The sequence below is a fragment of the Pholis gunnellus genome, assembly GCF_910591455.1.
Source record: "Pholis gunnellus genome assembly, chromosome: 21".
NCBI classification, from domain to species: domain Eukaryota; kingdom Metazoa; phylum Chordata; class Actinopteri; order Perciformes; family Pholidae; genus Pholis; species Pholis gunnellus.
Window position 1 is genome coordinate 264,572 of NC_136548.1, and position 25,562 is coordinate 290,133.

Below are 25,562 nucleotides of genomic sequence, written 5' to 3' on the forward strand. Positions count from 1 at the left end.
TTATTTTGACGACGAAGCTGTATGTGTGTGCGTGTCCGTCTCACCTTAATACGCCCCAGTTCAAACTGGAAGACATTGGGGCTGGTGGCCTTGGCAAAGACTGCTGGGAACAGCTTAGTACTGGGCTCCACCTGTGGGGACGAGAGAGAGTTTAGCTAGTTACTTAAATCCAACTGAATCGACGATCAGTCATTCCCTGTTCGCTAACCAAAATCATGTTTTTTTTCAATGGAATTGTGAGGAAGGTGGGCTGATGTAAATCACTAATTGGACGCTGAAAGGTCAGGGGCACAAATAGACAATGTAAATAAACGTTCTCGGTTAACTGTAATTTAAATGCTAAAAACAGACAGGGTCTTGTTGTCGCAGTGGTGTTGAAGAAGCGGTTTTAAAGGTTTTCAATGTGCTCTATCTAATTAGAAAATAAGCTATCTAGCCTGCTGCAAACTGATGTTAGCAGTATACCTTTTCCTGGTTCATGTTTGCAGAAAAGAAAGAGACATTAGCTAGAAAGCTAATGTGAGTTGTTGATCAAAGTCCGTGGCTCTTTGTGTTGTGTCTCGGCCTGCAGCCCGACTGTTAATCAGTGTCACTGCAGACCGATGAAAGAACGCTAAGGTCACTTTTTACACAGCTTTAATGAAATGATGTGATTGGCTATGAACAGAAGTATAATGTCTATGAGCAACATTTCAACTTGTAAATTCAAATATAGGGGGAACATGAAACCAAAGAACCATACAGAGTCGTATGATTTACTGAGCATATGAATGCTGTAGCAGTAATAAGTAATAGTAATGTCTTTTTATTGTTATATACATTTACACATACACAAAATTTGACCTCTGCATTTAACCCATCCCTTATAGAGAGCAGTGGGCTGCTGAAAAGCGCCCGGGGAGCAGTTAGGGGTTCAGTGTCTTGCTCATGGACACTTCGACACATGACAGTCAAGGATCAAACCGTAGACCTTGCGGTTACCGGACAACCCTCTTAGCCCAGTGTGTCATGGCCGCCCCCAGAAGAAACATGTTTCAGTTGGACTAACAAATATTGAAAAACAGAAGAATACAGGTTGTAATATAGCGGGTGCCAGTTGTACTGAGAGGGACTTATGCTAGAAGCAAACAAAATACATAAGAAGCAAGAGAAGAAACAAGGCAGGAAGGAAGGTGGCTCATTTTTGTGTGTGCAAAAAATGAAAGAGAAAAAAAGAAAGAGGATGGGAGTATATGACACAGCAGGAGTTACAGGAAAGGACCATTCACAAACCTGAAACACCATGTCAAATATGTACCTGGTAGTAGGTGCTGAGTTCTTTCCCGTTAGCTGTAAATGTCAGCAATCCGTTTGTCGTGTCGACCAGGCAGCCAATCTCTAAGCCGTTGTTGTTCCTCCCCTGACCAGGACTGCTGCTCTCTCCAGCCCACACCATGTAACAGTTACTGCGCTTTATACTGAAGAACACACACACACCGTGTAACAGTTACTGCGCTTTATAATGAAGAACACACACACACACACACACACACACACCATGTAACAGTCACATGAAGAACACACACACACACACTATGTAACAGCTACTGCGCTTTGTACTGAAGAACACACACACACACACACACACACCATGTAACAGTTACATGAAGAACACACACACAAGCACCGTGTAACAGCTACTGCGCTTTAAACTGAAGAACACACACACACACACCATGTAACAGTTACTGCGCTTTATACTGAAGAACACACACACACACACACACACACACACACACACACACACACACACACACACACACACCATGTAACAGTTACATGAAGAACACACACACAAGCACCGTGTAACAGCTACTGCGCTTTAAACTGAAGAACACACACACACACACCATGTAACAGTTACTGCACTTTATACTGCAGAACACACACACACACACCATGTAACAGTAACTGCGCTTTGTACTGAAGAACACACACACACACACACCATGTAACAGTTACTGCGCTTTATACTGAAGAACACACACACACCATGTAACAGTTACTGCGCTTTATACTGAAGAACACACACACCATGTAACAGTAACTGCGCTTTGTACTGAAGAACACACACACATATATAGCAGTGATTAGTTCCTCATGTCAGATTTAAGGTGCGTAGTCACTGAAATCACATGATGTATTCCTAAGGTGGAATGAAAAATGGCTGCCTTCATGACACATGTCATCCATGCTTGCCAAACTTTAATGAAGAAATATATTGGAATTTACCCTAAGTTAGCTGTAACTTGACTAACCTCTCATGAACTTTGCCCTTCTCATCACCCAGGGTAACAGTGACGGTTCGGACATTGTGCAGCTCAAAGCCTGGGTCGTACTGATGGAAGTCAGAGGTTACCCAGCCCACCCAAACACTGCTGGGCTCCTGACCAGGGAAGATCCGCACGGAGTAGTAGTGCTGCACACAAAGAGAGATGCACTTAGGTCAAGTTTGATCACAGTTACTTACCCAACAGACTTCTCGACACACGTATTATGAAACACTAAATACAGGTGATAAACATAATTTGCTAAGAAACCAAAGAACTCTAGGACCTGTTGATCTGTATTATATTCATAATTTATGAATTTCAAAACCCTCTTGTGCATCTTTAGCCTTACTTGCTCTCTTGGAGTGGGGAGTTTCTAGTCATCAGTTACAAGTATATTGCATGGGAGTGTTTTGTGAATTGTATTTTGTTCATGTATTGTCTTACAGTAGAGGCTTGCATGAGGAATTCATATTCGTCTCTGTCATCAGCCATCACCTCCTCTGACAGACGAGCAGATGTCGGACAGTTGTTGTCTGGCTTGTTTTTCTTCAACATGAACCTGGTAGGTCAGATGGTTGGTTTAGGTTTATATAGTTTAAAAAAAAATGTGATCAAACACAATGACACAAATTACTAGAGCGGAAAAGCTGGATAGAGATAACAGAACTGTTGAATATTTAGTGTTGAGGTTTACCGTTGCTTGAGTTTGGAAGGCTTCTCCTGGTTATAGTCTTTGTGGTTGTTGAATTCATCTCTGTCAGGTCCATTGGGACCATTGGGACCATGAGAAGACTTCATCAGGACCTCAAAGTCTGACACAGTTTCAAAGTCCTCCAGCTCCTGCAGAAACAGACAGTGAACACACCATGCATATTCTCAGTCATAAACCCTAACCCTACTGTTCACACTTTCCAAGTAAATGTTAGCAGTAAATGGTGTTGTGGTGAGCTCTCCTTTGATAGTTCTATGTACAAATATGAACAGTATGCAGTTGACAAGAGAAATTCAAGATAATGAGTATACAATATATTCCACCCGGGCAGTGGACGAAGCTGCTACACAACAGATGCATTGAGTGTGTGTTACACACCAAGTATCTATCAATGTCAACACATCTGTCTGAAACATGTGTAGAGATATAAATGAGTGTATGTCAGTGGGTTTGTGGTGCTGTTACCCGCTTTGGTGAGAAGAGGCTGTCGTTCGCTGGGGATCTGGAGAAGGATTCTGCACACTCTATGGGCATGCTCAGCCTGTAGAAGGTAATGTCAGTGTAACTGTTCTGTGAGCCAAATGACCTCTGGGTGACCTTCAGGCATGGACACGACTCCACCGTCCCATCGATCCTTGTCACCTGAAAAAGGCGGCAAAATCAAACTAGAATTACCGCCTCAGTCAAGTTGCAGTTTACACCCATGATTGTCCACAGTGTCCTCCCTTGAAAAAACATTAGCTATGTCTGGTCCGTCAATATTTCAGCTCCGATTAATTTTTCAGTAGTTTATTGAACAGTTTTGGGGGGAGCATACAAGACAAAAACATATTTAGAAATGGCTTGAAATTTGTCTGAAGGGATTACATTTTAGTTCAGATCGCAGGCCAAAGTCATTAAATGTTCTACCAAAAACCTACATCAGATTCTACCAGGTGTTAGCTACGTGGGTCTGTATTGCGGGTGACTCCGCTCACCTCCATGTGTTGGTGGTTGGGAGGGACAGGAACAAACTGAGGCAGCCTCTTGCTGAGCCACATGGTGACGTCCCGGTTCATGTTGACAGCAAACGGTTCGTAGCCTTCCTGCAGGCCGCAGATGGTGAAGTACTTCAGAGTGCTGACGTCCTTACCGAAGTTCATTCTCCCCCCCTGACACACACCCAGACTGGACACAGGGATAAAACCTGGAGACAGAGAGAAGAAATCAAATACTAGGAGTAGGATGAAGCTTTTTGGGCATGTCTACCTGTAACACTACCCATAGAGGAACATTTTCAGTGGATCATTGGTGCAACTCAACTGATAAGTTCAATGATTCAAGGATAATTTATTGTCATTATGCAACACAGGGATGCACTACGAAATTAAGTTGTGGCCTATTTGTAACACAAAAAACACATGACAAACAATACAAAACCGAGACAGTAGTACATTCCTGGGGTCCATCTTTTGAATTTGCATCAGGAGTGTAAACAGCAGCAACAACAACAATTCTCTGGTCAGATAATATGGCCGACATCTTCAAATAAAAAATGAAACATGAGGAAAACATTGTCCATCAACTCTGACTGTTTGAGCACCAAGCATCATGACAAAAACACAGAGTCCTCCTCCTCTGGTCCCACCGGAGTCCTGTTCTCTGTCTCGCTGTTTACCCGTCAAGTTCAGCTTGATCCTGGACCACAATGGATCCAGGTCTCTGTGAAGATGTGGGCACAACAGTCACCGACCTCCTGCTGCCTTTCATCAAAATTGTTTTTCGCCGACCGGGCATCAGACAGCCAGCAGTAGGCTGGGTGGTGGAGTAACCTTAAATCCTAGCTGTTAGCTTAACTTCCATCTGGGCTCTCCTCCCTGTGGCAGTTTGGTGGCGTTTGGTGCTGCAGGTCTGGCTGGTTGGTCGGCCGTGGGCAGTGATTGTCTCAAAGTCCCCCACGCTTCCTTGACAGATGTTGATGAATGTATTCTGTCAAATTCCATTAGTGATAAAAAATTAAAATTAAGACAAAAATGTAGCAACATTCATGGGAGCTATTCATGGGAGCTACCGGCATGTACATGCACTGCCGTTGCTATCTCTTCTAAAAATGATATATAGCCCTTATTAACAAACACATGTTATACAGCTGACTGTAGGCCAATGACCTCTCATCTTTAAAAAATGTTGAGACAAGCCTGCCCATGGGGGCCCATGGGGGCCTTCTATCAAAGGACCAGACTTGTTCAGACTTGTTTCAGACCCTGTTATGCTTTCCGCACGGACGGTCACACGGACGCGTAATCCTGAAGAGGAAAGGTTTGGATTTCTTATACTCTGCCCGGGTCTCTCCTCGCAGCAAATCAAACCCATATTCTCCAAACTGTAGGGGTCAAAACTCTCATCTATATGTTTCGGCCACAGGCGTAGTTAGAAAATGTTGGATGTGCACGAACAGGCAAATATCCGCCGCACAGGATATTTGTTGTCTATAACGCAGCACTGACCTTCACCAACTTCAAAGTCCTTGAAGGCCAGCTCAGATCCGGAGTCATCCAGCAGCACTTCTCCATTGAGTGTGAACATCATGGTGTGTTCGTTCAGATCCACCATGCAGCCCACCACGTCCCCTGTCTGCCACGCACGGCCAAAGTGCTCATTACCCTGGTGCCAGCGCTGGACCTAAGAAAAATAAAAAAACTTTCAAGATGAATTGTTATTTGGACATTCATATTTTAAAAAAGAAATGATATTGCAGTGCCATGAAACTGATAAATGGAAAGCATGGGGCGAAGAATAATCCAGCGACCTTGAAGCCATCGAAGACAAAGGCCTGGTCATCTGATCCCAGCTCCTGGTCTGGGAGGCATCCTGGCCTGGCCCAGCCCACCCTCATCTCTCCTGCTGTTAATACCTAGAGAAGAAGCAGGAACCAGGTAATATCCAGTTTAGGGAAAAAAACTGTAAAGCGTGCGTGTCTGCAGATTATGGTGGATCAAGAAACAAATGTGATATAGTAACAACATTTAGTGAAAGCTTCTTCATACTCTTTAGATCAGAATAGGTCCCCATGAGGGATCTTAGGTTACATCCTAATAGCTAATATCTTCAGCGCCAGTGGTGGGTCGTCAGGGCCAATAAGGCCTTCTCTGCTGGCCTAAACAGAATCACAAAGTTATAGCTATTTTATAATTTTATATATATACAATACATGTATTATAATTTATAAAATGATTTTCTCATTGCACAGCTACTGTCTTCCTCTGTTGCTCTGCTTCCAGTGCAGCTTGTTTTAAGTAGAGCTTTTATCCAATCAGATTTCACCTCTATGTCTCTAGGTAGAAGAGAGGCCCCAGGCCTGCAGACTCACAAGTGAATCCATGTGCAGTTTAAGTAAATGGGGACGATATTGTTTATTGTCATGGTGTTCAACCAATCAGATCTTTAGTTTGACATGTTGGGCATATGACGTGCCAGAGCCTTCTAGCTGGCCTACAACTACTTCAGCATTAACGTGCAGCTGGTTCAGCATTAACATGCGCTGTGATTGGTCAGTGGGCTAGCGTGACTGTTTTGAAGCTGAAGCAGCTTACAGAAGTTAGTAGTAGTAGTAACAGTTCAAGTTGAAAGATATGTAAGAAGTTATGACATTGACATGACATTTTTAGCGTTTTGCTTGGTGTAGATTATTTGTTTTACCTAGCTTTGTTTTTTTAACACTTAATGGCTGAAGGAGGACATTTCAGGAAAAGCTGGACAGGGTCGGTCAACCCCACAGCCAGCAGCCCTGACCCAGCATGGAAAAGGATTTGTACGAACAGTATTTCAGCATCGGAGAAGCGTTGCATATTTTCATTAACTCTTCATTAACAAAGAAAGGAGGATGGACTTTGTCTTTAAGTGAACAGCAGCTTTGGTAAGTGAACTGCTTTTGTGTTTTTACATCTGCAGTAGCGTTACTACTGTGTTCCTTTGTCTATCCTGTCGTTTTTATGATACGGTTGATGTTGGTCCCTCTGATGTGAATATTTGAATGGCTCGTGTTCTTTAGTGTGCGGTGGAATACTGTTTTAGCGCTGCAGTGTTGCTGGATTGATGTGTCATGCTTTGTTGTCATATAAATATATGTGACTGGTTTTTGTGAGTTTGTTCTTGTCAATGTGTTAATTACATTGATTCTGACTTGTCCGTTAATGACGAAGCATCCCGTCATCACGGGTTTAGGTTTCCGACATTTGATTGTCTGTTTGGGGTTTTGTTTTGTTTTACAAAGCAAGAATGATGGTCTGGAGAAATGGGGATTGCGTGGCTACTGCTTTAGCCCTGTTTGAATCGGTAGGGAACAGCTAAATGCTGTGGGGAGAGTGTAGCGTGTTTGCTGCTATTGTTTTCCACTAAGTTTAGCATCGCGTGTAGAATGTTTTTCTTCCGGGGTCGGAGTGTCAGACAGCTGTCTGTTATGTCATGTGGGTTGCCAGTTTGAGCAAGTCCATTATATTTCCCACAATTTAAGCTTCTGCATTTTCCAAACGCACTAGTATTATTCAAAAGTGTTGTTCAGTTCGTAAGCCTCGTACCAAACGGTTTAATACGAATACGTGTATTGTTACACCGTTAGAAAGAAATAATAACCGTACCTGTGGCGTCATAATGAGATTATTAGGAGGTGGAACTGTAGTCGGACAGCACTGAAGGGCCAGGTATAAAATGCACGGCCCGCCACTGTTCAGCGCAATACTATCACATCTCTTACCATGTCTCTTCTTACCTCCATCTCAAAGTACCACTTCCCCGCATCAACACAGTAGGTTTTTTCTGCTCTGAAAATGCGAAACCTCTCAGTAGATATGTTGTTGGGGTCAGATTGTGCTGCTGGATGAGAAGAAGGGTCCATTACCATAAAGAAGAAAATCATCTTATTATCATATGTTGTACTTTTGTACAATCAAGGTATTCATTTCCCCCCCAAAATGATTACATAATATATCAAAATATTCCTAAATGAAATAATACAATGAAGGGTAGGTTTTGTACCATGGTCCTGGTCAGGAGCTTCCAGGTTGTATCCATATCCCAGCAGAGTCCTGACGGCCTCTCTCAGACTGTCTTTGTTGGACTTCTTGGTTCTTTCATCCAACAGAATGTAGGGGACTAGACGAGGGTTTCGGCGACTCTTCACATCCTGACAAGAGACAGGGGCCAGAAGAATAAAAAGTAATTATCAGTTGCTTCATAAGAACATGGTGCTGGGTGGGGAAAGAGAAACTTAAGTGCTCACCCCTCCCTTGTTAACATCACTGAGGTGCCTGTAGGCAAGATATGTTAATCCCGTATAGCTCCAGTAGAGTAGCAAACAAACTAGGGAAGCCAAGGGACTGTAGATGCAAATTAGCTTAAGCTACAATCTGGTACAGTGCATCGAATGGAGACATTTATGTTCAAACTGTACATGGTCCCTTTTAAATAAATTTGATTAAAAAAAAAAAAAAAAACTGTCAGACAATAGCTTTCTTTGTGCATTGAAATAACCATTGGTTCTAGTCAGGGAGAAACGTCCGGGCCTGATAAGTTAAACCAATGCAAAGTGTCTTAAACTTGCATTCTCTCTACTGACCATCAGGGAGTGACTCCTCTGGTTGCAAAAAGAAGTCTGATTTTATAGAAGTCTATGAGAAAATTACTCTACTTTTATGGATCCTATGCAAGTCCTTGCCTGGCCAAAAGATGTGGTGGCAGTCAAGATGGCCTCTTATACTGTGACAAGCAGGAAGTAGAAAAGGCCAACTGGGTAGGATCCTAGTTTAATCTAACTCTTTTGTGAATTTATGGGAGATTAGTTTGTAAATACTTTATTTTTCTTGATTGTATTTGGTAAAACACACATAATCACACAAAACACTTTTCCAATCCTGAGTAATGGAAAAGCCCAAATACCAACTCTTCCGTTTTCATAGCGCCACAGAACTTTAAAAAATAATCCCTATAGCTCTTACAAAAATAAAACCTCTACAGCTGATTATATTAAAAAAGCAAAATGAGGGGAGAGAGGAGGAGGCCAGTGGTGCGGGAGAGACGCCACTGATGATGAAAGCGCAGGCAGGGTAAGCAAATTAAGACAACTATATATCAGCATGAAAGGTCATTGATTGAACACCCTGCTGAATCCAATCATGTGCTGGTGCGACCAACTGAGCAAGTAGAGGAGAAGTCTGGTGCCCTGTAATCAGACAGGTCATCCAACTATTAAATCAATGTGGGAAATTGAGAGATAGGGGAAACACAAAATCATCGCTGTCTGTCTCAACACATACACAGACCCACACACAGAGCCCAGTAGTCAACAATATGTGTCTACCTGTTGGATGCCATAGGTCCAGCCCTGGCGGATGCGATCTCTTGCCCAGACGTTGTGCGCATTCTCAGCCAGTTTGTCCACCATGGCTTCCTGGGTGGAGGTCAGTTTGATGTGACTCAGGTCCAGAGGGGCAGGTTTATAACCACCGGACAGCTCATAGCTGCACAGATAAGAGTTGGATCACTGAACTGGGGACGCCAGCTGCTCAACAACCTTCATGTACTGATGTCTGAGCCTCTGGAGCTTTCCTCATCTAAATATCATTTTTGTTTCGCCCTATTTAATCAGCTCACGACATGTCCCATTGATCCTGTCACTGTGTCATTACATCATGCAAGTTTCATTCTGCACCCAGTTCTTCTTGACTTGTGGTATTACCTATCTGTTATTATACTGATGGTGGGTTTGACTTACGTGGGTGACAGTTTCATGCTCTTGACTTTCTGTACAGCGTGCTCATCTGCTAAGCCAACGTGACAACCAAGGGCCAGGAGAGTTCTGTAACACAGAATTTAGTGTTCAGGTGTTTTATATTGACTCAAACATGATTAGCATCACCCATAGTTAACTGCCACAGAAAGAATCTTAAGAGTTTTCTCATGTACAGAATGAATGTATCATGTGTCATCAGGGTGCCACAAATACATAGTTGATCCAAATGTCACATCTTATGTTGCTTTCTGCACTGATGCATTACTTCAGAGTCTCCAGTGACATCTGTAAGTTGTAGCTCCGTTCTTGTTCAGGGAGCTTGGAGAACTCCACCAGACAGGGGTGTTGCCGCTTGTTATCATCTCGCACCTGAAACACACAGACAACATGTAAAACTAGAATTGTTGTCGCGACTTTATCCTATTGGACATTTGTGTGAAATTTGTAAGGTTAGAGGTCAGTGACCTCTGACCTTTGACCACCAAATTCTAATCAGATCATCCTTGAGTCCAGGTGGACATTTGTGCCATATTTTAATAAATTGCCTCAAGGTGTTCCTGAGATATCGCGTCCACGAGAATGGGATGGACAGACAACCAGAAAACACAGTGCCTCCTGCCACAGCTGTCACCGGAGCGGAAGCATAAAAAGCAAAGGTTAAGACCGTGAGGGAAGGGAGCCTGTTGCTTGGCACCCTTTGATCGCAGGACAAGAAGAACCATGGGACACCTCGATGAATGTAATTATAGAGCTGCAGTTACATCAATGTAACTTAGAACTAATAGGTTTCACTACTGACTGTTTGGGATGTGAAGTGCAGTATCAGCTTCTATGTGTGCGACAAGTGAGGACTCCCGTGGGTCTGTGGCTGTGCACTGAATGAGCCACAGTGGTAGATATGACTGACTGACTGGATTCAGTTGAGATACGACGGCAGAGCCTGAAAAACTGATGTAATGACCTCGAGTTGAAAGACTAGCTGAGGTTGAAGCTCTGCCAACTAAGCATTCAGAATGCTGATCGATTTCTTCATTTTAAATGCATTTTTATTGAGGTCAAGAATTCTGCCGTTGACTCAATATGGTCTGACAGAGACAGACTTGTTTAAGACCTTTGCTCACATGCTGTAATATCACTAATTAGTTTGTTGAGATATTCATAGTTAGAACTTGTCTTATTTTCATTGAGCAAAGGAGATGAAACTTCCATAAGAAATGTATTAACAGCTCTTAATCAGTGGAACAAGACCTGCATTTCATTTCTCTCTCTGCATGTTTCACCTTGTGTAACAATAATCTGACGGCATTCAATTCAGAGTTGTGTCATGTTGAAGGTGACCTGCTGAGCTGTGAGAATTTGTATGTAAAAGTGACTCGGGCGCTCATTCAAACATGAGACAAACATGTTGAATTGCCATCAGATTAAATGTATGTAAACATGCCTGAAAGGGGCTTATAATCACAATCGGTGTTTGTCTGATACTCACTGCACCGTAGGTCCAGCCCAGTTCTATCTTGTTCATCACCCACAGTTCATGGATGTTTTCTGCAAGCTTCTCCCTGATCCTCTCCAAGTGAGGAGGCAGCACAATCTGCACACACACAGGAGAAGAAACGGAAAATTGACAATCGTTTTCGGACATCGAACGTCTGTTGCTTTACAACATGTCCTGCACATTGGTATGAAATGCTTCTCTTGTCATTAGACCACTGAGGTCTGTCACCTCTTTCACACGTTACATCCCTCTGTAACCAATACAACATATAATAATAACAATAATAATAATTATAATTTTTCTTTCAATTGGAGGGCTTTTTTGGATCAGGATGGCGTGTTGATTCATTTACTTATTTGTTTTTACTTTAAGACCATTATTATCGTTTATTTATTTATTTTCTTCCCCTACTATTATTATTATCATCATCATCATCATCATCATCATCATCATCATCATCATCATCATCATCATAATAGTAATATTATTATTATTAATATGTATTTATTGAACTTGTCAACATAATTATTACTATTCATTCATTTATTTATTAATTTATTTATTCCTCTTTCTCCTCAGATATACCTGCACCTTTTTATGGTCACAATTATTCATGTGTGAATTTACACTGACACAACACACTTGCATACAAACACTAACAATAGTCCATCACACAAAAACAAAAGAAAATCTGGACCATATTCTAATCATAATGTCTGTTTCATACGTCTTGTGATAATTACAAATGTGCCTGTCTAACCTATCTGTACTATGTCACACTGAGTAAACAAAAAAAATTTATAACATGAATGTCATTCACATGAAATCAGAGTTTGGAAAAAGTCTTTTTTTTAAACTGCTGGAATTAAATAAAAATGACCTTGAATGAGTTTATGAGCCAGGATTAACTAACATCTCATAGTAATGAAATAATTAGAAATGTATTGAATTATTTCACCTTCTCAATGTTATATTATAAATGATCTCTGTATTTAATCATACGATTATTGATTTTGTAATGTCTGTGCGGTCTGTACCTGGCTGGTGTCCACAGGTGTGGGGGTGAATGCTGCCTGGCTCAAGGTGATGGTGGGTCCCAGCAGGTCTCTGGCTGCAGTCTGGTCCTGACTGGCCTCCAGCTTCAGCTTCTCCCTGGGCAACACCGCCTCGTAGCAAGGAGCGTAACCCGGAGGAGGTAGGAACTTAAACTCCCCATGACGACCCCCGAGGAGGAAACGCACCCTGCAGTGTGACAGATGACAGGAGGAGTCAAGGAGAGAGTATGGTCTAAAAGGCTATGATGGAAAAATGGATGTATTCACTTTGCCAGACGTCAAAGGAAACAGTCTGAACAACTACCAAACCCTGTAAATTAATTAAATAGCATTAGACTTTAGTTTTTCAGGATTTCAGCATTCTGGACAATTCTAAAGGTAAACATGATATGGGTAAACTTATATTTAAATAGCCACAAATACTATAAATTAAGTGCAGTAATAAATACATTTTCTTTTTGTGTATGGAAGTCCTTTAGAAGTCTATTTCTTTTCACTGTTATTTACTTATTCTAGTTTTTATTCTATCGGTTCTACGGAAAAACCTTTTTGGAACCTTTTACGCTTTATTGTTTGCTGGTGAGACAAAATATTCTCCAGTTTCCTCTGACATGAGGGGAGGGACAACAACTGCATTCTCACTGACTTGACTCCCGCAGAAAAGCTGGCCACAGGGAAGAAGAGGCCGTCAGAGTTGAAGTTCTCAAACATGCCCTGAACCGGCTGGCCGTTGATCCTGAAGGAGATACTGGGCACACTGAGGTCCAGGCAGCAGCTCACTACATCCTCTGCTCTCAGAAGATGCTGATTGGGTGAGGTAACAGTTCGCTCAATGCAGCCTGCACAGTGAGGACAGAGTTCAGTCAGTCTGCGACATGTGAGCATCTGAATTTTGAATCTGCCATCTGGAACAGTCAGACTCCATATTTTGCCACACTATGTAGCAAGTACAAGAACACAGACACACACACACACACACACACACACCTCACCTGACCAGAGATGGAGTCCATCAAAGCCGTAGGAGTAGAGGTCATCGCCCACCCCATTGCCACCCCACCCTTCGCCCCCGCTGGGATAGGGGGCGTAACCACTGGTGTTGGCCCAGCCCACCCTGAGGTGAGAAGCCTCTGCTGTGACGAACGGCAGCGCCTGATCCACGATCAGCTCGTAGTACCACTTCCTGTACTGTGCAGAGTCGTCACTGACTCCCAGGAAGATGTTGGGACGCATGCTGATGGGAAGATGAAGCATAGGTGGGACTGTCAATGAGCCATCTGAAAAACGACTCTCCACTGGGTTAGAGTGACGACAAGTGTTCGCCTGTTTTTGATATTATTGTATTAAAGTGTGTGTGTGTTGTGTGTGTGTGTGTATACCTGCTTACGTGGTTGATCAGGCGGGTCTGCAGTAACAGTTCTCTTCCTGGCAGCAGGTTGTCACAGATCAGGTGCTGGTTGGAGCGCACTGCCACACCGTGACAAACGCACAGTGAACACAACACATCTAGAACCTGGACGGTAGCACACACACCAGATAATATGTCAGTGTTGTAAATATATCTTTTTTACAGTATGAACACACACACTGACACAGAGACTGAACTGCAGGATTACCAACAGATTTGATTGGACAGGCTGCAGCTCTGCTCCTTTGCCTTGAGAAAATGTCTTGTTGTTATCTCACCCTGCTCAGCGAGTGCCCTCCAGGGATTAAACCACAATGTACGGCACTCGAGGGATTTAAAACAAAGATGGGTTGAGAAATCACTGCTTCTGGCTGTTTTGTTTCATCCAGCACTTTGCGCTCAGCTGCCTCGGGTTCTGCCCACAGATTCCTGGAGGCCTTTTAACACCACGCTCACTTATCCATGTGGAATATTTGCACATAACTTTTCAAAATGATTTTAATGGGAGACACTACAGGTGAATAGTATAAAAGGGTTGACTAATATTTATCACCATAAAACTTCCCCCGTTGATTACTTGCATTCAGACAATTATTTTTATGTTCAAATATGCAAATGAGGCTTTATCTAATGCTAACTTTTGGTGAATTTAGGAGAAATCTAAAGACACAAGAAGGCAAAGTAAAATAAACACTTGAATGTGTATGTTGGATGATTTATTTCCTCTAATCTGCAAGACGTCATGTTATGGAAGCAACATAGCTCAAAATCGATAAATTGCTTGAGTGATCGAATGCATGAACATGCAATGTTTATGCCTCGGATGTCTTGCCTTTAATGTTTATAATGGAAGTTTGTACACGTGTGAAACTTTATAATATGATATGAAGACATGCTGCACATATGTCTTTATGTACACAGTTTTTCTTACTAAATCTACATCGGTGTTGATCTCTGTCGTCTGATTGCAACATTTGTTTTATTTTAACCTAATCTACTCAGTCAATGTTCATCTCTTTGAATAATATGAATATCAATTGAATTGAATTGAATTACATTTCTGTAAAGCCTCTGTATGCCTGTACCTTGTAGTTGCGTCCATGCTTGTCCAGCAGAGATATAATGGATTTGATGTGTCCCTCTTTGATTATGTTCAGCGCCTCAGGACTCTCCACCAGCACACAGTGAAGCACCTCTAGTATACCTGGCAATACATAACATGTATAGTAAGAGTGACTACATATAATAATAAATAATAATAATGCATTTTATTTGTAGCGCACTTTTCATTCAGAGAATCTCAGAGTGCCACAGAGCCAGTAGATAGTTAAAAACATAGTTAAAACATAGTAAAAACATATTATAAAAAAATAAATAAAAAACATAAGCAACAGAACAGTGAAAGAACAGAAACACAAAAGAAATAGCTGACCGTGATTTAGCACAAGGTCAGAAACGCCTTCCTGAATGAAAAGGTTTTTAAGATTAAGATAGATTAAGATAGACTTTATTGTCCCGAAGGAAATTTGTCTTGGAGACATACATACAGTGTCTGCTGTTAAGACAATACAAGTAACATATTGCATACATACATTACATACACAGACTGTCGGCAGTCCACATACCCGCACACACAGTACCTACTGTACATGCAAAAAGACTACCACCAGCCAAAAAAATACATTTCACACCTGTACAACACACCTGTAGTGTATAGTTAAAATAAATAAAAAACAAAAATGAATTTAAGGAAAGAAATCTGTTACAGGGGTTAAGCTCTGGCTAGCTTGCCATTTAGGGCTTTGATGGACAAGGGGACAAAGGAGTTCTTAAAGCGGTTGAGCCTGCACTGGGGGACTCTGAAGTGTCTGCCTGAGGGAAGAAGCTGATATTCAGGGTGGAGGACATGAGTGGGGTCTGAGATGATCTTCTGGGCCTGTCTGATGATAGTTTTATCAAAGACAGCCTGTAGTGTGGGATACTGTCTGACTCCCATGATTTTCATGGCTCTTTGTGTTAGCCGGGTGATCTGGGCTTTCAGCTTTACACTGAGGTTGCCAAACCAGGCTGAGAGGCCAAACAGCAGGACGCTCTCAACTATGGCGTGGTAGAAGAGAAGCAAGACCTTCTGGTTGACACCAAAGACCCTCAGCCTACGAAGTAAGTGTGGCCGCTGTTGGACCCGAGTGCAGACATTTACTACCTGAACACTCCATGTCAGTTTATTGTCAATATGTATGCCCAGGTATCTGTAGGAGTCAACCTGTGCTATGTTCTGGTCATGGATAACCACTGGTGAGTGGTCTCCAGTGTATTTGGGGTCGAATACCATCTCCTCTGTTTTCCTAACATTGAGGATGAGGAAGTGTTTGTCGCACCACTGGACAAAGTTCTGAATCTCGTGTTTGTATACAGCCGCATCCGATGTGTCAGACATGAGACCCAGGATGGCTGTATCATCAGAAAACTTGATCATGCAATTGTTAGCAGTGCTGCATGTGCATTCATTAGTGTACAGGGTGAACAGGACTGGTGAACTGACGCACCCCTGGGGGGCGCTGGTGTTGATGGTCAAGTGTTCAGACAACATCCTGTTCACCCTGACCTGCTGGGTACGGTTGGTGAGGAATGAGTGGTACCACTTAATAGTGAAGGGGTTGACATTCATCAGCTGCAGTTTATTAAGGAGAACATGGGGCTGTAGGGTGTTAAATGCTGAACTGAAGTCTACAAACAACAGTCTAGCATAGGCCCTCGGATTCTCAAGGTGTTTGGTCACTAGATGCACTATACTGTTGGTTGCATCATCAGTGCCTCTCTGCGGTGTGTATGCGAACTGGTAGGGATCTAGCTGTGGGCCTACATCCAGCTGTAGTTTGCTCACCATGAGCTTCTCCATACACTTCATCACAACAGAGGTTAGAGCAATTTAGGCCAGTCTTAAAAGAGTCCAGTGTCTGTGTTGTCCTTAGGTGGTCAGGGAGACTGTTCCACAGGCGCGGCGCTGCCGAGCCAAAGGCCCGGTCGCCCATGGTGTGGAGCTTGGTGTTGGGGACCCGGAGGAGCGAGCTGTTTGACGATCTGAGGGTGCGGGTGGAGGTTTGGGGAGTGATGAGTTCTTGTAGGTAGGGAGGTGCATGTCCATTTATGCATTTATGTGTGAGTAGTAGGACTTTGTAGTCAATCCGGAATGAGACAGGGAGCCAGTGTAGTGAGTGTAGAATGGGTGTTATGTGCTCATACTTCCGGACTCTCATCAGGATCCTGGCAGCGCTGTTTTGAATGTATTGCAGCTTCTGGATGCTCTTGCCAGTGATCCCAGTGTAGAGTGAGTTACAGTAGTCCAGTCTTGAGGAGATAAAGGTGTGGACGAGCTTCTCTGCATCTGACAGGGTTAAAATGGGGCGGAGTTTGGAGATGTCTTTGAGATGATAAAAGGAGGTTTTGCACAGGTGTTTTATATGGTCTTTAAAGGTCAGGTGAGGGTCAAACCTAACTCCCAGATTAGTGACTGTGGCGGAGAGGGGGATGACCTGACCGTCGAAGGTGAGGTGAGTTATGGAGGATGACTGAACCTGGTGTGGAGTGCCAACAAGGAGGGCTTCGGTTTTGCTACTGTTTAATTGGAGAAAGTTGCTGCTCATCCACGCCTTTATCTCCCCAAGACAGGCGGTGAGACATGACATGGCTGCAGAGGGGTTTGGGGCAGCTTTGATGTAGAGCTGTGTGTCGTCTGCATAACAGTAGAAAGACATCCTATGTCTGCTGATGACACGAGCGAGGGGGAGCATGTAAGTGATGAAGAGGATGGGGCCGAGGACCGACCCTTGCGGAACACCACAGGAGACAGGGAGCAGTCTGGACTTGCATCTTCCCAGTGAGACATATTCAGTTCTGCCAGAAAGGTAGGACTGAAACCACTTGAGTGCATAGTCTGATAGTCCAATGGTGGTGTGGAGTCGCTCTAGGAGGATAGTGTGATCCACTGTGTTAAATGCAGCAGTCAGGTCCAGGAGGATGAGGAGTGAGGGTGATCCTGCATCGGCTGTCATCAGCAGGTCATTCGTCACCCTGAGCAAAGCTGTCTCAGTACTGTGGGCTGAACGAAATCCTGACTGAAATTTTTCAAACAAGTTGTTGTGTTTGAGGTGGTCCTGAAGTTGAGAAGCAACTACCTTCTCTAACACTTTGGACAGGAAGGCAAGGTTGGAGATAGGGCTGTAGTTGGCTAGAACCTCCGGGTCCAGGGTGGGCTTCTTGAGAAGGGGACGGATGACAGCAACCTTGAGAGCAGGTGGGACACAGCCAGACTGAAGGGAAAGGTTAACGACTTTGGTGATGAGAGGACTGAGAGTGGGGATATGTGATTTGAGCAGAGCGGTAGGAATGGGGTCCAGGGTACAGGTACAGGATTTCATTTTTCTGAGGATTTCCTCAACATGGCTTTCCTGAACCTCAGCGAGATGTAGAGGAGACAGCACACTCGCAGATAAGGTGTTGGTGTCAGAGGGAAGCATAGATGGAGAGCTGGACATCAGAGAGCTAATGTTGTTGACCTTGGATCTGAAAAAGTCAATGAAGCTGTTGCATTTCTTTTTATTGATTAAGCTGGAATAGTACTGTGAGCGAGCATCTTTAAGGGCGTTGGAGTAGGCCCTTTGATGCTCACGGAAAGCCTGTTTATGGACAGTGAGCCCAGAGTGTCTGCAGCGTCGTTCCAGAACACGCCCAGCTGTTTTTATTTTCCGCAGCTCATGTGTGAACCAGGGAGCGGAGCATGACAAATTTACTGACAGGAGGGGTTGTCGACATGGATATTTAAATCACCAACAATGACAATGTTAGTTGACATAGTGCAGAGTGAGGTAAGCAGATCACTTATCTCAGGTAGAAAAGATGGGTTTGGTTTTGGAGGACGGTATATGAGAAGCACTGTCATGGAGTATGGAGGTTTGCATTTGAAGGCCAGGCATTCCATAGAGGAAAGATCAGGCAGTGGCAGAGGATACAGTTTTAGTTCAGCCCGGTGCATGATGGCTAGTCCACCACCACGACCAGAGCTGCGGGCTTTCTCCATGTAGTTATAGCCAGGGGGGCATGCTTCATTAAGCACGGAGTAGTCCCATGGTTTATGCCAGGTTTCTTTTAGGCACATGAAGTCAAGCCCTTTGTCCAGGATATGGTCATATATGAGGAGGGATTGTGTGTTTAGCAGCTCCATGGTGGTAGGAGACAGAGCTGAGGGTGGAAGTCTCTGCAAGCTCCGTAATACACTCCGATCCACTCCATGTTTCCCATTGTGCCTAGTATTGGGTAGTCTCGCGATGTTTCCGATGATGACTCCTAGGTTTGTTTTGTTTCCTGATTCCACGTTGAAACCGCGGCGCGAACCTCTATGGATGTAGGGAGGTCTGTTTTTCAAAATCCCACACTCTTGGCAGCGGGCTATAAACCCCTTCTCGGTTGGAACCATGAAGCTGCGCAAACGCCATAGCTGCGGGGCGGTGTAAGAAATCATTGCCAGCACCGATGTCAAAAACAGAACAGAAAACAAGACGCGCCGTCTGGCAACGACCACAGGCCGGCCAAAAGATGTAGAGAAAGGGTTCAAACCAGGGGTCCTATTCACTAATCATGGCTAATGTAGGATAAAAGTAGCTCATAACTGCTCAAGATTCCTACCGTTTTGTTCTAGATTAGGAGTAATTCACCAGCACTTTAGTGACTCCTTAGTCACTGTGCCCTACTCACAGTCAGCTGTGTTGGCATTTGGGAAAATCCGATAATAAGGGAAGCCCTGGGAGGCAAGGTGAAATTTGCTCTTATACGTATGAGATATGCCACTAATATTATTATGGCATTCTTTCCAGGTTATATTACAAATCAACCGAGGGAAAGTGGGTGTGAAACACAAGGGGGCAGGACCGACTGATTGCAAGTGCTGAATCTCTCAGGGAGAGTGTGTATTTTCAGAGCAAGTTTGCCTTTGCCAAATATAGGCAAATGTATTTGGTTCAGGCTAAAAAAACATTTCTTGTACGTGGGAGGAAATATCTCGTACGTATGACATAATAACTCCTTTTTAGGAAATACAGCTTGCCTCTCAGGGCTTCCGCAGTTTATGCACTTTTAAAAGCAATTAAAGAAGAACGAGTAGATACGAATCCAATCAGCTATCCAAAAAGAAAATTATCCAACATCATTGGAAATGAAGGTTTGCAAACTCTGCACTTCTGTGACTAGAAAGATACAGTTTGCATTGCTGAAGAACTTAGACTATCGCCACCTTCTTCATCAGAACTATAAAAGGAATCAACTCATCAAGAAAGATGCTGTTTTCAAAATAATGACCAGAGTTCTTTCACCCACTGTCTTGAGAAAACACAAATTAGACCGTCTGATGTCAACATTATCCATTTATGATGATCCAATGATGATCAGTGATTAAGCGCATATTGTGACTACCTCGTTTAAGGCGAGCTGACCTACCAGAAGAGGCCTCCAGTCTCTCCAGTCTGCTGATCAGCCAGTCCAATGAACCGGAAAACTGAGCACAGTTCTTCCTGTTTCCTCTGATCAGAGCAGCTGGGAGGAGACAGAAGAGAATATACATTAAGAAGAGCTGCTTTTATGTGATAATGGTAACCCACAATAACGTACACACAGCTTTGCTTACTATTTCTACATTTGTGTTGATCTCTGTCGTCTGATTACAACATTCGTTTTTCTTCAACCCAATATACTAAGTCAATTTTAATTTCTTCGAATAATAGGAATAATGCTTGAATTTAATTTGATTAAATCGGCTTAATTTCTTTACTTTGTAAAATCTTGTTTACGATAATATAATTGGTCGTAACCATATTATTTGTAGTGTGTTTGTGTGTGTACCCAGTAGTTGGTAGAGGGAGTTGAGGATGGAGCTCCAGGCCTCTCCTGCCTCCCTTCCTACTGCCTCAGCAAAATGAGCCGCACTGCTGTAGACGTGAAGACGATCAATACACTCCAGCACCAGGCTGATCATTCCCTACAGACAGAGGTTGTTGGTTTCACTGGTTTATTCAGCTGGATTCAGACACGTATGATCAAATGAAGTGCACAGTGTTAAAACTCTGGAGGCCCAAGTTGAAGCTCCGGGTGACTGTTGACGCAGCACTTTTCACTGGGAGACGTGAAAGTCAACGAACATTTCAGTGTGGACTTTTATAAATAAATACTGAAACGTAAAAGTTGCAGCTGCATGAGTGAATGTAACAGTCTGAACATGGCTGGACTTGACCTGAAGACAGGTTGAAGATGTCAGCAGGAAGAGAGCCTTGAAGCTATCATCTTTCCAGTCCATATGCAAGGAGAGCTCGTCAGGTTGAAATAGTTGAAATAACAGTTGAAATAGGAAATACATGACATACTACTTGAGTACTTTGTCAAGGGCACATTTATCCTACATGTTTATGTCAACCTCATGCTTGAGAATGTAGCATTGTCACAGTACAATGGAACAACCATCGGTTGTTCCATCTCATCCATCAAGCACATTGCACTTGCTTTTATTAAGCTCACACCTAATCTTTTTTTTTTCTTCTAAATAGCCATAAAAGAACAAATTGAAATAGCAGGAAAAAAAATCCTACAAAAAATAGAAAATTGGTGAGGAATCAACAAATAAAATGACAATTCAGATTTGTGAAGCAAGAGTGAAATTGCATAGAACTACAAATTAAACAGTGAGACATAAAGTGACATTTTCATCTCATTGGTTGAACTTTGATTAAAAATGTTTCAAAATTATTTAAACTATGCTTGCAGGTTATTAGCATAATGATACTATAGTGAAAATTAATAAATAAACAAAAAATACATTTTACTTTGAGTGGCCTTGTTAGTATATGTAATTTTTTTAACTTAGAAAAGTCATTTGCAATATTATAGAACCGAGTCTGAATAGAAAATCCCACTTTGTACTCATTCATAGGTATTGACGTAAAGAAGATGCAAACACTCACACACACAGACAAACACAAAAACACACAAACACTGCCTACCTCTTCCTGAAAGAGGTTCTGCCGGTTCTTCAGAGCTCTCAGTCGGTTCTGCTTATCTTCATGTTCAAGGTGATCTCCAGGTGGATGGAAGTAGCCAATCAGATCCTGCAGACTCAGACTGACCGAATCAATTGGTAGCTCAAGAGTGGAGCTCTTCCCCTTTTTCCTTAGTGTGTCCAGACCCCTGGTGCATAAGGAGTAGAGGACGTCAATCACTGTCTTCATAATGTGACAAGCTCTCACTGCTACTGTCTGATATTGTTTACCACCTGAACTTTTGCTTGTCCATGTTATGTGAAGCTGCTATTTCTGCAGCATATTTTTGTTCAGAATGCTGATGCTTTCAGCCTGCTGGCTGCAGTTTGTTGGTTGTGACAAGCTTGTCTTTTTGAGCTGATTGTTTATGCAGCCCTCCCTCCTGCTCTATATTGGCTTGATGTATGGGATGATTCCGCAGTCCAAACTAATGTGGGGGGCCTAATCAATTGAAATGGCTTGTATCTAGGCCAAAAAATGGGAGGGACTTATCTAAAAGTACAGATTCCAAGTATCTACAATGCATCTTACAGTGTGTTTTTCAGGAAGTAATAATCAATGTTGCAGTTCTAGAATTCTGCTTCAGAAGGGCATGGAGCCATTTTTCTTTTTTTTTTGTCTGTTATCATTTTGGACGATGTGTTTGGCTAACTGCTAACAGCTAATGGAATTACCTTAGCCGCTGCTAAGGGGCCAGACAGCTTGGTGAGTTTACCTTTGCGCTTTGGCACGATTTTATGAAGTAGATAACACGAGGACTTTGAGTCCATTGCTTGTTACTTCGCCGCGAGTTTGAATAAAGTCTGTTTGACGATGTCACGATTAGGCTTTGCCTCTGTGTTCTGTTTGTCTACCCTCCTCACTCTACCTGTCAGTCACTCCCTCAGCCTAATTCCCTTCACCTGCCGCTGATCAGTAATCAAGCACTTCCCCCTCATCAGCACAACTCTTCTCACCTGTTCTTCCCTCTTCATAAGCTCCTGCCCCTCAGTCACTCCTTGCCAGGTTCTTGTATTGTCTACCCGCCCGTTCGGCTTGTCCTGTTTCCGGTTTTCCCATCTGTCTTCCCTGTCCTGCTGGAATTTCCTCCCTCGTCTCTGTTCTGCTCTGTGGATCCCCTGCCGATTCCTGTATGGTCTACATTGGGTTTGTTTTGTTCATTAAAATTACTCTCTTCATACTACTCTGCCTGGTCTGCGCTTGAGTCCTCCACCATGCCCCGTGACAGAAGAACCTGGCCAGAAGTGGACTCAGCAGACCACCATTGGGATGGTCGTCTCCCTGAGTGGGTTTTACCATTTGTGGGAACCCGCCCTGCCTTTGGAGGGCCTCGGAGGGTCCAGAAGGCAGGCTGTGACTTGTGGGAGTCAGGGGACCAATGTTTCGAGCGCTTTTCCCCTGATTGGCATGAACAGTTTGCGGGAACCCGCCTGGTCTTGGGAGGGCCTCCGAGTCTTCAAGGGGCTAACCGTTACCTGGTGGACTGCCCTGTGAACCCTCGAGGGAAGCAGAGGAAGGGTCAGCAATTCCCCCGTTCCCGCTGGGCCGCAGCGATCCCCTGATCCCGCTAGGCCACAGCTAACTCCAGCTCCCCGTGTCCTGTCTACGGTCCGACTGACTCCAGCTCCCCTTGTCCTGTCGACGGTCCGACCGACTCCTGCTGTCGCCTCGGCAGCGCAGCCTCTCCCGGACCCAGCCGCCGACGTCTCGTCGCCGCAGCGGTTCCCGGCCGCCGTCGCCGCCTCAGCGCCGCAGCCTCTCCTGGACCTGACCGCCGCCGCCTCGGCACCGCAGCCTATCCCGAACCCGGCCGCAGGCGCCTCAGCGACGCAGTCGCTCCCGCACGCGGTCGCCGCCGATGAGGTGAGCCTATTCCTAGCAGGCTTTGCCATGTGGTTGAGCCTCGCCGCCTCAGAGCCGCAGCGACCTCCTGTGCCTGCCGCTGCCGCCTCCGTGCAGCAGCGAACTCCTGTGCCTGCCGCCTCCGTGCCGCAGCGACCTCCTGTACCTGCCGCCTCCGTGCAGCAGCGACCTCCTGTGCCTGCCGCCTCCGTGCCGCAGCGACCTCCTGTGCCCGCCGTTGCCGCCTCCGTGCAGCAGCGACCTGCTATGCCTGCCGCCTCCGTGCCGCAGCGACCTCCTGTGCCTGCCGCTGCCACCTCCGTGCAGCAGCGACCTCCTGTGCCTGCCGCCTCCGTGCAGCAGCGACCTCCTGTGCCTGCCGCTGCCGCCTCCGTGCAGCAGCGACCTTCAGCTCCCGCCGCCGCCGAGGAGCAGCGACCTTCAGCTCCCGCCGCCGCCGAGGAGCAGCGACCTTCAGCTCCCGCCGCCGCCGAGGAGCAGCGACCTTCAGCTGCCGCCGTCTCCGAGGAGCAGCGATCACCAGCCCCTGCCGCCGCCGTTTCCGAGGAGCAGCGATCACCAGCCCCTGCCGCCGCCGTCTCCGAGGAGCAGCGATCACCAGCCCCTGCCGCCGCCGTCTCCGAGGAGCAGCGATCACCAGCCCCTGCCGCCGCCGTCTCCGAGGAGCAACGATCACCAGCCCCCGAGCTCCAGCCGGAGCTCCAGTCTTCCCAGTCCGGCTCTCCTGAGCTCCAGTCTTCCCAGTCCGGCTCTCCTGAGCTCCAGTCTTCCCAGTCCGGCTCTCCTGAGCTCCAGTCTTCCCAGTCCGGCTCTCCTGAGCCCCAGTCTTCCCAGTCTGGTTCCCCTGAGCCCCAGTGTTTCCAGTCCGGCTATTCCGAGCTCCAGTCGGAGCCTCTGCCCGTCCAGTCCGGCTCCCCCGAGCCTCAGCCCGTCCAGTCCGGCTCCCCCGAGCCTCAGCCCGTCCAGTCCGGCTCCCCCGAGCCTCAGCCCGTCCAGTCCGGCTCCCCCGAGCCTCAGCCCGTCCAGTCCGGCTCCCCCGAGCCTCAGCCCGTCCAGTCCGGCTCCCCCGAGCCTCAGCCCGTCCAGTCCGGCTCCCCCGAGCCTCAGCCCGTCCAGTCCGGCTCCCCCGAGCCTCAGCCCGTCCAGTCCGGCTTCCCCGAGCCAGTCCTGCAGTCCGGCCGTCCGCCGGAGCCCCCGCTTCGGAAGCAAGTCCTGCAGTCCGGCCGTCCGCCGGAGCCCCTGCTTCGCAAGCAAGTCCTGCAGTCCGGCCGTCCGCCGGAGCCCCCGCTTCGGAAGCAAGTCCTGCAGTCCGGCCGTCCGCCGGAGCCCCCGCTTTGGAAGCATGTCCTGCAGTCCGGCCGTCCGCCGGAGCCCCCGCTTCGGAAGCATGTCCTGCAGTCCGGCCGTCCGCCGGAGCCCCCGCTTCGGAAGCAAGTCCTGCAGTCTGGTCGACCGCCCGAGATCCAGCCTCTAGAGCCCTGTCCCCCGTCGGATTTCCAGCCTCCAGAGCCCTATCCCCCGTCTGATTTCCGGCCTCTAGGGCCCTGTCCCTCCTCCGGGCCCCCTCCACCCACCCGGTTTTGGACTCTGACTCTCGGCCTCGGCGGAGTGCTAACCCTCCTCCGGGCCCCCACCGCCCTCCCTTGGGAGGCGTTTGTTTTTTTTTTTGTTTTTTTTGGACGTCTGGAATCCGTCCCTTGGGGGGGGGGGTACTGTCACGATTAGGCTTTGCCTCTGTGTTCTGTTTGTCTACCCTCCTCACTCTACCTGTCAGTCACTCCCTCAGCCTAATTCCCTTCACCTGCCGCTGATCAGTAATCAAGCACTTCCCCCTCATCAGCACAACTCTTCTCACCTGTTCTTCCCTCTTCAT

At 45.5% G+C, this 25,562-nt stretch overlaps 1 protein-coding gene across 1 annotated transcript in view; it reads right to left on the bottom strand.

Moving 5' to 3' along the window:
• Window positions 1–25,562, bottom strand: part of ryr2a (ryanodine receptor 2a (cardiac)) — a gene marked incomplete at both ends in the record, with an annotated part of 190,358 nt that overhangs the window by 94,107 nt on the left and 70,689 nt on the right. The window contains 23 exons of the mRNA XM_079183201.1: window positions 45–131; window positions 1,298–1,457; window positions 2,298–2,458; window positions 2,757–2,871; window positions 3,007–3,152; window positions 3,490–3,666; window positions 4,002–4,210; window positions 5,511–5,685; window positions 5,813–5,917; window positions 7,772–7,875; window positions 8,038–8,185; window positions 9,359–9,518; window positions 9,773–9,856; window positions 10,056–10,159; window positions 11,277–11,381; window positions 12,323–12,527; window positions 12,987–13,179; window positions 13,333–13,574; window positions 13,720–13,853; window positions 14,834–14,952; window positions 20,238–20,333; window positions 20,640–20,775; window positions 21,791–21,974. Coding sequence (XP_079039327.1) covers window positions 45–131; window positions 1,298–1,457; window positions 2,298–2,458; window positions 2,757–2,871; window positions 3,007–3,152; window positions 3,490–3,666; window positions 4,002–4,210; window positions 5,511–5,685; window positions 5,813–5,917; window positions 7,772–7,875; window positions 8,038–8,185; window positions 9,359–9,518; window positions 9,773–9,856; window positions 10,056–10,159; window positions 11,277–11,381; window positions 12,323–12,527; window positions 12,987–13,179; window positions 13,333–13,574; window positions 13,720–13,853; window positions 14,834–14,952; window positions 20,238–20,333; window positions 20,640–20,775; window positions 21,791–21,974 — 3,349 coding nt within the window. The remainder of the gene's footprint in view (window positions 1–44; window positions 132–1,297; window positions 1,458–2,297; window positions 2,459–2,756; window positions 2,872–3,006; window positions 3,153–3,489; window positions 3,667–4,001; window positions 4,211–5,510; window positions 5,686–5,812; window positions 5,918–7,771; window positions 7,876–8,037; window positions 8,186–9,358; window positions 9,519–9,772; window positions 9,857–10,055; window positions 10,160–11,276; window positions 11,382–12,322; window positions 12,528–12,986; window positions 13,180–13,332; window positions 13,575–13,719; window positions 13,854–14,833; window positions 14,953–20,237; window positions 20,334–20,639; window positions 20,776–21,790; window positions 21,975–25,562) is intronic.